General features: G+C 36.1%; 1 protein-coding gene across 1 annotated transcript; it reads right to left on the minus strand.

Moving 5' to 3' along the window:
* Positions 1 to 5,934: 5,934 nt before the first annotated feature.
* Positions 5,935 to 11,491, minus strand: LOC149186450 (putative receptor protein kinase ZmPK1). The gene is made up of 3 exons (XM_089409348.1): positions 9,009 to 11,491; positions 6,101 to 6,173; positions 5,935 to 6,039 (listed from the first exon to the last, which is right to left on the minus strand). The coding sequence occupies exons 1-3, from the start codon at positions 11,489 to 11,491 to the stop codon at positions 5,935 to 5,937; spliced, it is 2,661 nt and encodes an 886-aa protein (XP_089265474.1).
* Positions 11,492 to 16,368: the final 4,877 nt, after the last annotated feature.

A 16,368-nucleotide genomic window follows, 5' to 3' on the forward strand; every position in this document is an offset into this window, starting at 1 on the left:
GATATGTACCCATTCGCACTTAACAGTAAAAATTAAGGAATTAATGTCAGCATTAAATCGAAACCGCAAACCGTCAAGGCCAGTTGATTGTGGGTAAGTAGCAGTTTAAGATATGGTCCGGCCTCTTCCGCCTCGGGAAGAGGCCAAATAAGATGGCCAACAGAAGTTGAAGTGCAAACTTTATGATATAACTAAAAATACCACTAAAAAACCCGGCGATTTAATGTTATCTGCCCTCCGAACGGTTACTATAGTCCCTGCCGGATGCCAGATGGCAGGGACTAATAAGTGATGTGATTAGCGACCATTTAAACCACTCACCATGATTTGATGTGATAGACATTGTAGCGATTTATTATTAGAGGAATACAAAGGTCACCATCCATGAAGGGTACATAGGTAAGATCTTATCAACAAAGAAACCCAAGTGAATAAAATATGCATCGGAGGACGAATTCCACTGAAGTCAAGACTCTGTTGTTAAAAATTCAAATAAGAATTTGAAGATGCGCAAGAGTTTGAGTGTAAGAAGTCTTCTAGAGGGCATATAGGTGGAAAGAGGGCATGTAGGTGAAAACATATGATTATGCTATGGACTGCAATGGTTTTAATAGTGTAAAATTCTATGATGGTGTGGTAATTCATGAGTTATGTGCTTTTTTTTTTCTTCAATTATTATATTTATCAAACTTTAATTTTATATTAGTACATTTCATTATAATTTTACATATTTTTATTTAATTATTTAATTTATATAAATAAAATTTATATTTTATTTTTTATACGACTTTTTTTTATTTCTCGATTTTACTTTTGAAATTGTGTATTTTTTTTAAGGTAGTGAGATTAGGGTTCGGCTCTGGAGCATGCCCACCTAGCCATCATCGCTCCTGCTAAGCTCTCTCGGCATCCTCCCGCTGTTGAGACCATCTAGTGTGTGGAGATAGCTCTGTGCGGTGAGCCTCCTCATCAAAATTTTGAGTCCAACCAGTATGGACGTCGAAGGGGGCCCCCTTCCCCCCTCCTAAGATTGCTGCCTTCAAGAGATTAGTAGCCTCCTGTGGCAAGAGGAAAGCAAACTCGAACCAACAGAAATTTGTTAAGAAAGTTGAATCCATCCCTTCAGTAGAGCTGCCTACGGAACATCCGTACTGGATTGCACTGAACCTGGCTGAACGAGGGCTCATTGGACAATTCACGGGTCTCTGGCCCTCTCCCAAAGCTATTGATGGATGGGTCCAACGAAACTGGAGGCCCCTTGTCTCTGAAGGAATACGAAGCCACATGGTAGGCATAGGTTATTATGTTTTTGTTTTCGAATCAGTAGAAGGTCGAGATCTCATCTTCCGAAACAATCCATATTTCATGGGCCCACAAGGGCTCTATCTGAATAAATGGATGCCAAACTTTGATCCTTCCCAGGACACTCCTTCAGCCGTCCCTATCTGGGTAAGGTTACCTCATCTTCCTCTTCATTGTTGGAACCCAGAATCTATGGAAACAATCGAGAACAAATTAGGAAAATACATTGATAGGGCTGAAAGGAGAGAACAATATTCGTGTGCCAGAATATGTGTTGAAGTCGATCTGGAGATAGGATTGCCTGAGGCGATCAAGTTGACCATAGCTGGCTGGTCTCACATTCAGGAACTAGATTATGAACAACTCCCCTTCAAGTGCCGACATTTTCATGGCTATGGTCATTTTGCACGAAACTACAAGAAGAAAATCGAGGAAGAATCTGAAAAAGAAAAGGGCGAACAGTGGACACAAGCCAGAAAAACCGCCACAGCTAAATAAACCATCAGAGCGAAAAGGAAAGGAGGGAATCTAGAGACCGGAGGACCCTCTGCTGGGAAGAGTTTAATTGAAGATCAAGCCACAGCAAAGGCCACCATCTCAACAAATCCTTTTGCTGCTCTAAACCCTCCAGAAGACCAACCAGAACTTGAAGAGGGAGAGGTGCAACAGAATATGGAACAGATAGAAGACGCAGAAATAAACTCAGGATCTCAGGAACAAATTGTAGAAGCCATTTCAGAAACCCCTTGTATAGATGCAATCCAACAGGAAAATCAAGGCCCTCCAGTAGGCGCCACTTCCCCACCCTCTTATGCAGAAATGACCAAAAAGAAAAAGCTGATAGATAGCCCTGGTTCTTCCAAAGATGAACCCCTCGAGCAATCCAACAAAAAGGCAGGAAGGAAGTCTCGCAAGGAGATCAGAGAAGAAGAGGCGGAGCGACTAAAGATGCAGGGCAGTTAGTCCACAATCGAAATGTCACTAGGCAGGAACACAAGGACCAGACCCCCAAAGGGTGGGTCTACACCACCCCCCTCTAGTAAATAATGCAGATTGTCTCTTGGAATTGCAGGGGTCTGGGAAACCCACTGAAAGCTGAAGCAGTAAAAGACTTATTAAGAATGGAAATCTCAGACATTCTCCTGCTCCAAGAGACAAAGATAGAAGAAGATGCTCTTCTATCTTTAAGTCGAACCAAATGGAAAAAGAACTTAGGAAAAGTAGTCAGCGCCAGAGGTACTTCAGGGGGCCTTGCAACCCTATGGTCGGAGGATAAGTTCCAGCTTAAAATCTCTTTTGCAACCCAACACTGGATATATACAAATCTTCTTCACCTCCCAAGTAAGATTTCTATAGCTCTCTTCAATCTTTATGTTCCTGTTAATTTTTTAGAAAAGAAGGACTACTGGAATTCTCTCTCGGACTTCCTAGAAATCTATGCCCCCCAAAACATCATTCTGGCAGGGGATCTCAACATCACTCTAGACCCAAATGAGAAAAAAGGTGGAGTATGGGGTATAGATCTCTTCCACGCCTCAGTGGAGTCTTTGATTCTCGAATGGGACCTTCTGGACCACAAACCTAAGAAAGGTCGTTATACCTGGACCAACAATAGAGTTGGTATTGCCAACATTGCTGCCCGTTTAGATCAGTTTGTAGTTCAAAGTACTCTGTTGGAGGGGAAGCATTTAATCTCTTCAAAATTCCTACCCAAAATAACTTCTGATCATAACCCCATCTCGTCGCTGATAGAGAAAGAGGAGGACTTGGGCCTTATTCCCTTTAGATTCAACCCTCCTTGGGTATCGAGAGAGGGATTTATGGACATAGTGGCTGACGTTTGGGTGCAACCAGTTGAAGGATCCCCCAGCTTCATGTGGGAACAGAAACTCAAACACACTAAGTCTGCATTAAAAGTCTGGGCAAAAAAAAAACCCTTTCCACTCCTACGAGACATAGACAAAAGACAGTCTAGGCTCTAGCTGAGATTCAATTAGGCATGGAAGGATCTGAAATCACCAAAGCACAGCTGCTCATCGAACAAAACGCCTAGTTCAATTCCTTTCTTTCCTTTCAACAAGAAGAGGAATACTAGTGCCTTAAGTCTCGCAGCCTCTAGCTCCAAGCTGGAGACAGAAACATAACTTTTTTTCATAAACAATGTAAAGCTTGTCCCTCTCGGAATCACATTTCTGAAATATCCAACAAGGAGGGGGAAGTTATCAAAGGACAGTCTCTCATAAATTAGGCAACCACAACCCATTATCAAAATCTGTTCCAGGAGGATGGTTCTTCCGATGACGACCTAGCTGCCGATTTTCTATCAAACATACCCCCTCTTGTCACTGCAGATGTAAATGCTGGGTTAATGAAGCCTTTTTCTGAAAAAGAGATAGTTGAAGTCATTTGGTCAATGCAGCCGGATAAAGCACTTGGGCCAGATGACTTCACCATACATTTCTACAGAGCTTGCTGGAATGTAATAAAACTCGATCTTCTCAGAATGGTAAAATCCTTCCAAAAGAAAGCCAAAGTGGGAGGGTGCACCAAATCCACCTTCCTTGCCCTTATCCCGAAAGAAGTTAATCCTGAGACTTTCAACAGATTCCGGCCAATCTCTCTTTGCAATGCCTCCTATAAGATCCTTGCCAAACTCTTAGCCAATAGACTCAAGCCTCTGTTAGGGAACCTGATCTCCCCTCTGCAGGGCGGTTTTGTTAAAGGAAGGCACCTCATAGACAATGTGATCCAAGTGCAGGAAGCCCTCCACTCTAGCTACTCTCGGAAGGAAAAATGTATGCTCATCAAGTTGGATATGTCAAATGCTTTTGGCCAAGTTAAACTCTCATTTCTCTATAAAATCATCCTCTCCTTCGATTTTAGTGCTGATTTTGTCAACTTGATAAAACCCTGCACACACAGACCTTGGATAGCCCCCCTGGTCAATGGAAGACCTTCTGACTTCTTCCAAGCTTCTAGAGGGCTCTGCCAAGGATGCCCATTGTCACCCTTTCTTTATATCTTGTTGGCAGAATCCCTAAGCAGAAAGCTGACAGCGAAAATGGAAGTAGGCACTATCCCAGGTATTAAGGCAGTAAGAGGGGTGGACCCTATAAATCATGCCCTCTTTGTAGATGACTCTCTCCTTTTGGGAGGGGCCTCGATTAAGATAGCAAAGGCTTTCAAAGAAATCCTTCAACACTTTTGTTTAATCCCAGGAGCCTTGATCAATAAAAGAAAACGTGTAGTTTATGGCTGGAATGTAGATCACCGAACTATCCTTCGAATTGCCTGCATATTGGGATTCCCTGGGTATGACAAGTGGGAAAAGATTAAATATCTAGGCCTTCCCTTAACCTTGGGACCAAACCCTCCCTCCCTATGGACTGAAGTAATTAGCAAGATAAAAGCAAAAATAGCATATTGGGGAGGCCAATGGCTAACAAAGGCAGGGAAGTTGGTTTTGATAAAGGCAGTCCTCTCCGCCCTTCCCATCTTCCAGTCTTCCCTTCTGCTAGCTCCTAAGTCTGTCACAAAATAGATCTCCAAACTCCTTCAGGACTTCCTATGGAATGGGGGCAAAGGAAATTAGAGCAAGTTACATTTGGTAAGATGGGATATCCTAAATAGAACACTCCAGCAAGGTGGGTTATAGATACGGGATCCAGGCTTAGCAAATCTGGCTCTTAGTGGAAAAATCATATGGAAATTGTATGCAGATAAAAATCATCCTGTCAGCAAGAACCCCCGGAAGAAATACCTATAAGGAGTCTCCCTGAGAAACCTCAGAACTGCTTCTACTCCAACAGGAACAACAATATGGAATTTAGTCAGAAGAATCATCGACCATATATATTAGCATTTATATAGAATACTGGGTAATGGGCAGAGAACCTTACATTGGGAGGACACCATTCAAGGGAATGCCCCATTGGCCATCCTAAGTTTCTGTAACGATTTAAAAATATGTCTAGTGAACAAAGGACTTCTCTGGCTTGCAGGCATATGTTCTTGGGACAACAAAGGGAATTGGGCAAGATGGACTTTTCCAGGGGTTCTTAACCCTCTGGAAACACAAAAAAACTTGCTCTGTGTAGCACTTTCTGGCCTCACCCTTGTCCATCGTACATCCAAAGATAAATGGGGGTGGGGAAGAACCAGAATTTATACAACAGCTCAAGGATTCTCCTCATTACAAGCCACACGCATATCTTTGCTGACTCCGAAGCTCTAGAAATCCGTTTGGTCTCCCTTTTGCCTTCCAAAGGTGAATTTCTTCACTTGGTTACTTATGCATAAAAAGGCACTAACAGTAGAAAATCTGAATAAAAGAGGCTTCCACGAGCCCTTTAGATGCTGCCAATGCACTTCTTCTATCAAAACCTCTGACCATTTATTGGTTGACTGTGTTTTCACACAAGAAGTTTGGAAGGTGGTCCTCCACGAACTTAGCGTACCCACCCCCTCCCAGATTTCAGTTGTTACTCTCTACACCTCCTGGGCAGATCAAAACCCTGAGAAGAAATCTAAAAGCACAGGCTGGAAAAACATTTTGCAAGCTATTCCAAAATGCCTTTGGTGGAAAGTGTGGTTGGCTCAAAATGGGTGCATTTTAACAACAAGATTCTGAAATCAAGTGGAAGTTGCCACCAAAGTAAAAGCTCTATTGTTGGACATAATAGATAAACCAACTTTTGCCTTTATATTATCTGCAGAATTCTCTGCATGGCTAAGACCCTGCATGCCAAGAGAAAGGAAAGATTCAATCAACAAACCGATGAAAGATCCTACTCAGCACCTGTGTCTCACTGCAGGTGACTTTCTTAAGTGGTGGCAGGGGACCCCAAAAGCCACTATCTTCTTTGATGGAGCGTCCAAGGGGAATCCAGGCATTGCAGGCGCAAGGGGATTGATTCTTTCCCCAAACAGATCGGAAAAAACTAGTTTCAGTTGGGGCCTAGGCATAAGTTCGAACAATCAAGAAGAGAGTTACAGCCTCCTAAAAGCTTGCCAGATTGCAAAGGAGTTAGATTACAAATCAATCCAAATATTCAGAGACTCGGAGCTTCTGATAAAGCTCTTAAACTCTGAAGATTATTTTAGTAACCCAGCTTTAAACAAAACCTTGCAGAGAATTCGAAACACTTTGAAAGACTTCGACACAGTCGACTCATACCATATTCTGCGGGATTTAAACAAACAAGCGGACTCGCTGGCAAATAAAGCTTGCCTGCTGCCTCAAGGTAATCTTAGCCTTAATGGAGGACCCTGCTCGATTCATCCTTTTCCTTAGACAATCTACAAAAGGTAGATCTGCTTTTTAGAGGGAGAGTAGTATTCGATATCTTGAAAGTCATATTCAGGATCGCCAAGCAACAAGTAGATGGAAGAATAAGCACACGGACTATCAAGTAAAAAAAACAGTACCAGAATGTACAACAACAGATGGTAGAAGGAATAGCCGCAGAAGGAACAACAACCAGAATGAACACCAACATAAGGAATAACACCAAAAGGAACAACAAGCAGAAGGAACAACAGAAGAAGGAACAGCGTCCGAAGGAACAACAACAACAATAGAAGGAACAATAGCAAAAGAATAGCGATCAGAAGGAACAACATCAGAAGGAACAAAAAGTAGAAGGAACAACATCAGAACAAACAGCATTCGAAGAAACAACAAGCCAAAGGAACATCAACAGAAGGAACAACAGGCCGAAGGAATAGCAAGGCGAAGGAACAATAGATCAAAGGAACAGCATTCGAAGGAACATCAGGCCGAAGGAACAACAACAGAAAGAACAACAACATAAGTAACAGCACCCAAAGGAACAATAAACCGAAGGAACAGCAGTTCAAAGGAACAACATCCAAAGGAACAGCAAGCAGAAGGAACAGCAACCAAAGGAACAACAGGCCGAAAGAACAGCAAGTAGAACGAACAATAGGAGAAGGAACAACAAACTTAAGGACAACGAAAAGAAAAGCATAAGGAAAAGGTCGCAGAATTTGCTCTCCCAGAGATAAAATGTAAGACAAAAAACAAGAATAGCCAAAAAAACTCACAGAACTTTTGAATATAAGCATAGGAGAAGGGACTACCATCAGCTCATTCTCATTGGTCAGTGTTTAAAAGCTATTGTCGATTGTAATAGAAGCTTGCTCCACTTTTGACAATAAATACATTAACCGTCCTTGTTAAAAAAAATTATGTATTTTTTTTGGAAGTTTCAAATTCTATCCATAAAAATTTCAAATTTTATCCACAGAAATAAAAATAACAAATATATTTAATATTAAACTACATTGATATATAATTCTAAATGCTAGAGTCTCTAAATACTAACCTACATTAATATAATAATTCTAACCTGCATTAATATATTTAGTATTTAAATACTCGTTACCTGGCTAGGTAAATATTTAAAATTTAACCAAAAACACGGAAGTAAAACAGATAAAGCGTACATCACAATTATATTATCGCAAAACATGGTGTAGCATGCGCGCAAACAAAGCAGAATTGGAATCCGAATTATATATATAAACCATGGTGGACACAGTTAATTTCCGAAAATATTATGTTACATGCATCCGAATTTTATATATATAAACTATGGTCGATACGGTTAATTTCCAAAAATATTCTGTTACATGCACGCAGATAGAGCAAATCAAGCGAAAAGAAGAGGGGAGAAATATCAAAAGTTCGTGGTATTCACATACACATCCTGTCAAATAAAGCAATAGAGAATCTTCATCATCTAAAACAGACAGGCAGGTGATGGGACTGAACGTACAAAACACTAGGTGATGGGACTCAACAGTCTAACAGCACGGTCTCAGCGAATGTACGATGCTGGCTGAATACGAGTCACGCGAATCACAAAGTTCAAACAAAACAAAAATTATTAAAAAAAAATTAATTTTATTTACAAAGTTAACATTATGATTGGTTTTTAAATTTTTGGCCAAGGCTCCATTTATTGGATCGTCAAGGCAAATCATGTAATCCTTTTCCGTGTAATTAAAATATTAATGTAATCCTTTTCCGTGTAATTAAAATATTATTAATTTTCAACCTGGCAACCTTTTCCCAGGTTAATTTCGTGGTAATGACAAGTTCGACCTTCTTCAACCAGAAGTTCTGTCTATCCACAAATTCTACGAGTCTACCTGGTATCGCTGTTGTTGAAATTTTTAGGTAGCACTAGCTATGAAATGGAGAAAATGCTGATGGTGGATGTTCTTTGGGCCACAATGCATACGCCACCACCACGCGAAGATATAATCAGAATTAGATTACGGAAAATCTAATTAGAATTGCAGTCTATAAGAAAAGCGGACAAATGGAAAATCTAATGCTATATGATATAAAAGAGAAAATCTAATTAATATTAAGACTAGAATGACCACGCAAGAAATCAAGTCTCTGTTATCCTCTATCGTAATTCAACCAACAAAGTCGTTATTTTGCAATCTACTATTTATTGATTACATGAGCGTATCGCCTCCTCTCTGCAGAATAAAAGAAAGAGGCAAATGAGTGGTAAAATTTTGATAGACAGGAAAATAGATATACATATGTGATTATAACCAATCACCTTCTCTACTATGAAGGTTATAGCCTTGTAGCGAGTCCGTAGCATATGAAAGGGGGAGGAGGATCTCCAACTTCGGCATGGAGGAAGTTGACAAAGAAATCGGGCTTGGGAGGTTGGGGGACTTCGAGGGTTCCTTGCAGCATTTTAGCAACCTTTCCCATGGATGGCCTTTCATCTGGGCTGCTCTGAATACACCAAAACGCTGTCTTCGCCATTCTCTTAATCGCCTCCATCTGAAGGCCATCATTTCTTACTCCACTCATAATACTTTTGTCAACGACCTCCTCCACATTCCTCTCTAAAACCACCCAATCAAAAGCCTTCTGTGGAAAGAACGATTGATCGTCCTCCACAGCTGATTGACTGAAGCATATATTCCTCCTTCCGCTAACAATCTGCAGAAGCACAATGCCAAAACTGTATACATCTGCTTTTGCACTTATAGCTTCGGTTTTCTGCATCAAGTACTCGGGTGCCAGATATCCAGGAGTCCCTTTGACGTTCGAGATGCTTAGGCTGTGCTCTCTGTCCACCAGCTTTGCCAGACCAAAGTCGGAGACCTTGGGACAAAAGCTCTCGTCCAGCAATATGTTGTCCGGTTTGATGTCACGATGGAGAACCCATTCCAGGCACTCTTCGTGCAGGTAGGCTATGGCTCTCGCTACCCCCACTGCGATTCGATATCGTGAGTTCCAGTCCAACACAACTGTTTCGCCATTGCCCTGCTTATCGAACAAATATTTGTCTAATGACCCATTCGCTATATACTCGTACACAAGCAGCCTGTGTTCACCTTCTGTGCAGAATCCCCACATACGAACAAGGTTGAGATGATGGATTCTCCCTATAATTCTCACCTCTGCCCAGAATTGCCCTTCGCCTTGAGATACCCTCTTCAGCTTCTTCACTGCAATCTGTCTCTGATCGGGAAGAACACCGCTGTACACCGTCCCGAATCCTCCTTTGCCCACTTCATTGCTGAAATTATTAGTGGCCGTTTTCAGCTCCGCGTATGTGAATCTCTTGGGTCCCCCGCCTGAAAGATTAAGTAGAATATCCAAGTTGAATATTCCGGCGCTGTCTCTATATTTGGAGTACTGCCTCAGAAAAATCCAGAAAGCCAAAACTCCACAAAAAAGCTCTATGCCAAATACGGAGCAAATTATTATAAGATCACGCGTTGTGTGATCGGAATCGTTTGGTGGAAACGGCAGACTGAAACCAGCGTCGCAAACATTTTCCGTCACAGAGAGCATACCCGTGTATGCATTTTCATTCGAGGTATTTTTCTCTTTTGCAGACAGCTTTAAGTACGTGCGCGTTAGCGAATCTGGAGACCAATATCCGTTCAGTAGCCTGTTGAAATGGAGAGCACAGTATCCTCTGCCGTCCAATTTGTGTGAAAAACCCAGACATGTGCAACTGTTCAAACAAGTCGACATACAGTCTTCCAATCTCACAATATTCCTGATTGTTTGATTCCCCATAAAATTGACGTAATCCAGCGGGATAAATTGATAATCAACACTCTGATAATTAGAAGTGCATAAAGACTGGGGAAATTGAAGATTTCTCTGGCAGCTGCGAGAATCAGTAATATTTGGATGGAAGCCGGGTGGACATTGGCATACTGGCGTACTGTCGTTCAATTCGGGGGTCTTGCAGATAGCGTTGTCTCCACAAGTTCCCTTAATTTTGCAACGCTCTTGCACTGCTTCCCACACTACTTCCCAAGAAGAAGATGAGTTGCCCTTCCAGCTGTAAATTCGGAGATTTCCATCGTGGTCTAAAGTCAATCTTCTTAAGGGACAGGCCGGATCCCCAATGTCTGATGCCATCAATATCGACTTGGAGTTAATTGAACTTGTAAGATTCCCCTCTTCGCTTAAAGCAAGAGACCCATCAACAGCCAGACTAACTGCTACATTATTAGCCTTCAAAGTCCAGTACTCTAATTCGCTCCTGTCATAATACAAGGAGGGCTTTTGACCGCTGGCCTGAGAGGCAAAGAAGATATAGACACCTGAGGCGAAGGTGCTGTCATTTTTTGTGGACACCAATCTACTTGTCTGGGAGAAATTCTGTGTTGGAAGAAGAGTAAAAGTAGGAGAGTCGAAGCTCTGCCAAACATAGTTCTTCGTGCTTGTATTGAACACCAAATTCCCTGAGTCTAATAAAACCAAACCCATTCCAACATCGGTTCCATTGGAAGTGTTGATCGGCGCACCCCATATTCTCCCTTGAGCATCAGAGTCAGATAAGGTGAGATTTCCATTCTCAAGGGTCAAGGAAGAATTGTAACTTACTAGATGATCTCTATTAGCCATCCACGCCACGGTCCTCTGAGGATCGTTGGCATACCATACAGCAAAAGCATAATTATTTGGCGAAACATTATAGAAGCCAGCACAGAATGTCCCATTCGGAGAAACCAAGTATGTGTTATTCCCAGGCTTCCAGCCGGGATTTTTCAGCCGAGTAGAGGAGACAACTAATTCCTTCCCTTGCTCTCCTTCACCACAACCCAATAAAATGAAGAACTGAATTAAAAAAATTGCAAGGAAACCCCGTGGCCTAACGTCCATGGCTTTTAACTTACGAGAACCCAACCTTTCTCCTTTGTTTCACCAATTGAGGCAGAGATCCCTGGAACGTTAATAGCAATGCAATCCTTCCAACATAGATTTAATCACTACTTATTTCAGATCTGAACGTTCGGCGAATATATTTAGAGACCTGCAAAACTGCCTTATTCAATCACCACTTATTTCAGATCTGAACATTCGGCGAATCACCACTTATTTCAGATCTGAACATTAGGCGAATATATATATATATAGAGAGAGACCTGATTTGGAGAAGAAAAATCATGAGTGGCATGCTGAGAAGAATTTCGATGATCTGACCCTACAATCAGCGTAAGGATGGTCATTCCGCCCTAATCAGCCTAAGAATTTTCTTGCGTGGCAGGTTTGCGTTGATTAATTAACCTCAAGTCTAATTCAATTGGGAATGTGCAAAGATCTTAATTTTTTCATTCTGGGAATCAGTTGCTTTCTTGTTTTATCCGGGTTTGATAATGGAGCCTTCTCTTTCTTTCTTTTAAACCTTGAACTTACTTTTTTGAAAGCTTTGAACTGGTAAATGACCATTTTCCTCTCCGCTTCCCTTGACCAAACACGGTTCATAACCACTTGAAGGATGGGTCGTGAGTCTAAGGATTATTGTGTATTGTTCGGTGGCAACATAAAATATGGGATTATGTCATAATCTTTCACAATTTTATTTTTATTTTTTATTTTTGGGTCCCCTCGCCTCTCTCTACTAAAAACTTTGTTCATAACCAGTGTAATACACTTTAACTTTTTTTTATTAAAAAATAAATAATAAAAATAAAAAGTTATTAAAAAAATCTTTATATCATCAGGGTTTACAATTTTTATTTTATTTTTTATTTTTAGGGTTTTTTTTCTTTTTTTGACTAAATCTTCTTTTGACTAAAGACTTTGTTCACAACAAGGGTAATACACTTGTAACTGTTTTTTATTAAAAAATAAATAAAATAAAAAATAAAAATAAAAAGTTATTTAAAAACGATTTTGTTGATAATACGTGTAATACATTTGTAGTGTTAGTAATGGTTTTTTATTAAAAGAATTAAAAATAAAATAATAAAAATAACAAGTTATTAAAAAAAAATAGCATCTGAATGGGAAAAAATAATATTATTATTTTTTAAATTTATTGGTTTTATAAAGATGTTGGATGCTTCTAGGAAACATTAAAATTGTTTGTATTTTATTGATTACTTGTAATTTTTATATTTTATCTTTTATTTTTTATTTTTTGGTCCTCTCCCCTCTTTTGACTAAAAGCTTTCTTCATAACAAGTGTAATACAATTGTAACTTTTTTTTATTAAAAAATAAATAATAAAAATAAAAATTTATTCAAAAAAAACTTTATATTATAAAGCTTTACAATTTTTATTTTATTTTTTATTTTTGGGGCTTCTCTCCTCTTTTGACTAAAGACTTTGTTCATAACAAGGGCAATACACTTGTAACTATTTTAATTAAAAAATAAATAATAAAAATAAAAAGTTATCTGAAAAATGACTTTGTTGATAATAAGTGTAGTACATCTGTAGTGTTAGTAACGGTTTTTTATTAAAAAAATTAAAAATAAAATAATAAAAATAACAAATTATTAAAAAAAAAAATAGGATTTGAATGGGAAAAAATAATAATATTATTTTTCAAATTTATTGGTTTCATAAAGATAATGGATGCTCCTAGGAAACATTCAAATTGTTTGTATTTTATTGATTACTTGTAGTTTAAGGGTTGTCCTAGTTGACAATTCTATTGGATCACAAATACAATAATATTTAATGAGATTAAATTTGTTTGATGAAATTTTTAAAATGTAAAATAATTATTTGTTTTGATTTAAAATTTTATTTATATATTCGAGTTTTTTTAATAAATCCAATCATAAATCATTTTATTTTTTTATGAGCTTAAAGGTTTAGAAGTTGATATCATAACAAATACTTTTAAATTATGATTTTATATGGGTGTATATGGGATATCTATAATAATAAATAAATAGACAAAGCTTAGTTGAATTATTGGATGTTTTGGCCCTTTTAGAGGTACATTTCTCGATCACTTTTCTATTTTCTCTTATATCTAACACGGAATTGTAATCAAAATAATATAAAACATATTTTCTTATTCCATTGAAAATGTCAACAAGTTAATTAATCAACCAACTTAATATGTGATTGAGTACTTAATAATACAATTAATATTTATTATATTAAAAATACTTTTTGAAAAATATCATAAAATAAATCGTGTTCATTTGTAATAACAATTTTCTAAAGGATTACTAATTATATAATTAATATAATTCCATTTATTTTGATGATAAAAATATTTTATAAATATTGTTTTTTTAATTAGATTTTGATATATATATATATATATATATATATATATATATATATATATATATATATATATATATATATATATATATATAGTAATAATTAATTACTAAAAATTTAACTTTTAATATTATTTTTAAATAATTACTCTTTTTTAAATAATAAATACTTATGAAACTAATTTTGGATATTAATATAAAATAAATATTTAATTATAAAATTAAAAGATAATTGTATTAAAATAAAAAATAAGAAATATTAGCCTTTAATTACTTAATTAATTAGAAAAAAACTTATTTGCATACTTGTATCTTTTTTTTAATAAATATATATAAGTCTAACCAAATGCATAAGTTTAAGGAAAAATATAAATTGAAAAAGTTAATATTGAGTATCTCAGAAATTAAAATAAAATAAATTTGATAATTGAAATGGTAGCTTTTATATATACTCAACAATCAAAGTGTACCTTAAAAATTAGAATTCTTTGACAACTTTATATAGGTATTTAGCCTTGTCCAATTTTCAAAATTTTTGCGTTGATATGCAATATAAATAAATTATATACATGGTACATAAAAATCAAAATCTTTTGACAACTTTATAAAGATATTTGGCTTCAAAAGTGTTTGTATTATACAAACAAAATAAAATAATTTACACCACCATGTATAATATTAATAAAATATATATACTAAAGAAATATATGCCAGGCATCATATTGCCTTTTGTGTTGAGTGATAAGGGGTTCCTCTTGTGGAAGTTGAGTGATAAAGCGTTTATGTTACTTCCACATGATGCTTGGGATGAAAGATGTGTAAAATTAAAATATTATTTAGGAATTCAATCATTTCAATGGGTGTCTAAGTTAAGTAATTTTGTGTGAATTTAATATTGTTTTAGATTTCTCCTTGGCAAAAACCAAAAGTTAATTCCACAAATGTGTTAGTGAAACTAATCAACTAGTTTCTTGTTTACAAATCAATCCATGATGGATCAAATTTAAAATGGATTTGCATTAATTCTTAGTGTGTGAGTCTATAGATGCCCAAGTGCATGTGCACACATACCACGCCTTTGTTGAACATGATAAAAATTACACCTCACTCATATTAAACAACACACCAAATATATATATGTATATATATGATTGACATTAAAGAAAATTTTTAAATGTCATGTTCCAATTCTATATTACACCATTAAAAAATGATATGTCTCCATCGTATTGAGATATAACCTTTTTTGAATGATATTTAAATAAAAAAAGAATTATTTTCAATTAATTTTTTATATTATTTAGATAAAATTTATTTTAGAATATTTTATTTAAGATATATATTAAAGTAATTTACTTCTAATAAATATTGAAATATTTTTTTATTATTAATTTCTTTTAATAGTATTTGTAAAAGCTATGTGAACGTAAGAGTTATACATTTCTTTCATATTGACGTGTAAAAAATATATTTTGATGAAAAAAAACTTAATTCATTTTAATTATAAGATAATTTAATGATAACATGTCAAATCAATAAAAGTAGTTAATAAAATTTTAATTATACTAGTACAATCACATTAAAAATATCAATTTGGTTGGTAAAATTTAATTATATATTAATTTCCCCTTCTAATTACAATACGAAGTCATTAGAAATGGTTCAAAAGGTTGAAAGGAAAGACCTGTGAAATGTTTGGTGAATATATATAGAAACCTCAAAACTGCCAACATAAAATAAGAGATTATGTCATAAGCCTTCACATTTTATTTTTTATTTTTTGGACCTTCTTTTCACTAAACACTTTGTTCATGACAAGTGTATTACACTTGTAAATGTTTTTTATTAAAAAATTAATAATAATAAAAAAATAGGTTATTCAAAAAAGAGGTTTTGTTCATAACAAGTGTAATACACATCTGTGCTAGTAATGGTTTTTTATTAAAAATAATAATAATAATAATAAATTATTCAAAAAATTATTTAGGATATGAATAGGAAAAAAGTATATTATTATTTTTTAAATTTATTGGTTTCATAAAGATATTGGATGCGTCTAGGAAACATTAAAATTGCTTGTATTTTATTGATTACTTGTACTTTAAGGGTTGTCCTAGTTGAAAATTCCCCTAGGTCACACATACAATAATATTTAATACGATTAAGTTTGGTTGATGAAATTTTAAAAGAGTAAAGCAATTGTTTGATTTGCTTTAAAATTTCATTTATATATTCAAGTTTTTTTAATAAATCCAATCATAAATCAATCTATTTTTTTTTAGCTTAAAGGTTTAGAAGTTGATATGGTAACAAAAAATTTTAAATTATGATTTTGTATGGGTGTATATGTGATATCTATAATAATAATTAAATACACAAAGTTTGGTTGAATTATTGGATGTTTTGGCCCTTTTAGAAGTACGTTTCTCGATCAATTTTCTCTTATATCTAATAGAGAATTGTAATCAAAACAACATAAAACATATTTTCTTATTCCATTGAAAATATCA

Source organism: Pinus tabuliformis, chromosome 3_1 (assembly GCF_031772625.1).
Source record: "Pinus tabuliformis cultivar Carrire ecotype Pingquan chromosome 3_1, CPIR1, whole genome shotgun sequence".
Taxonomy (NCBI): Eukaryota; Viridiplantae; Streptophyta; class Pinopsida; order Pinales; family Pinaceae; genus Pinus; species Pinus tabuliformis.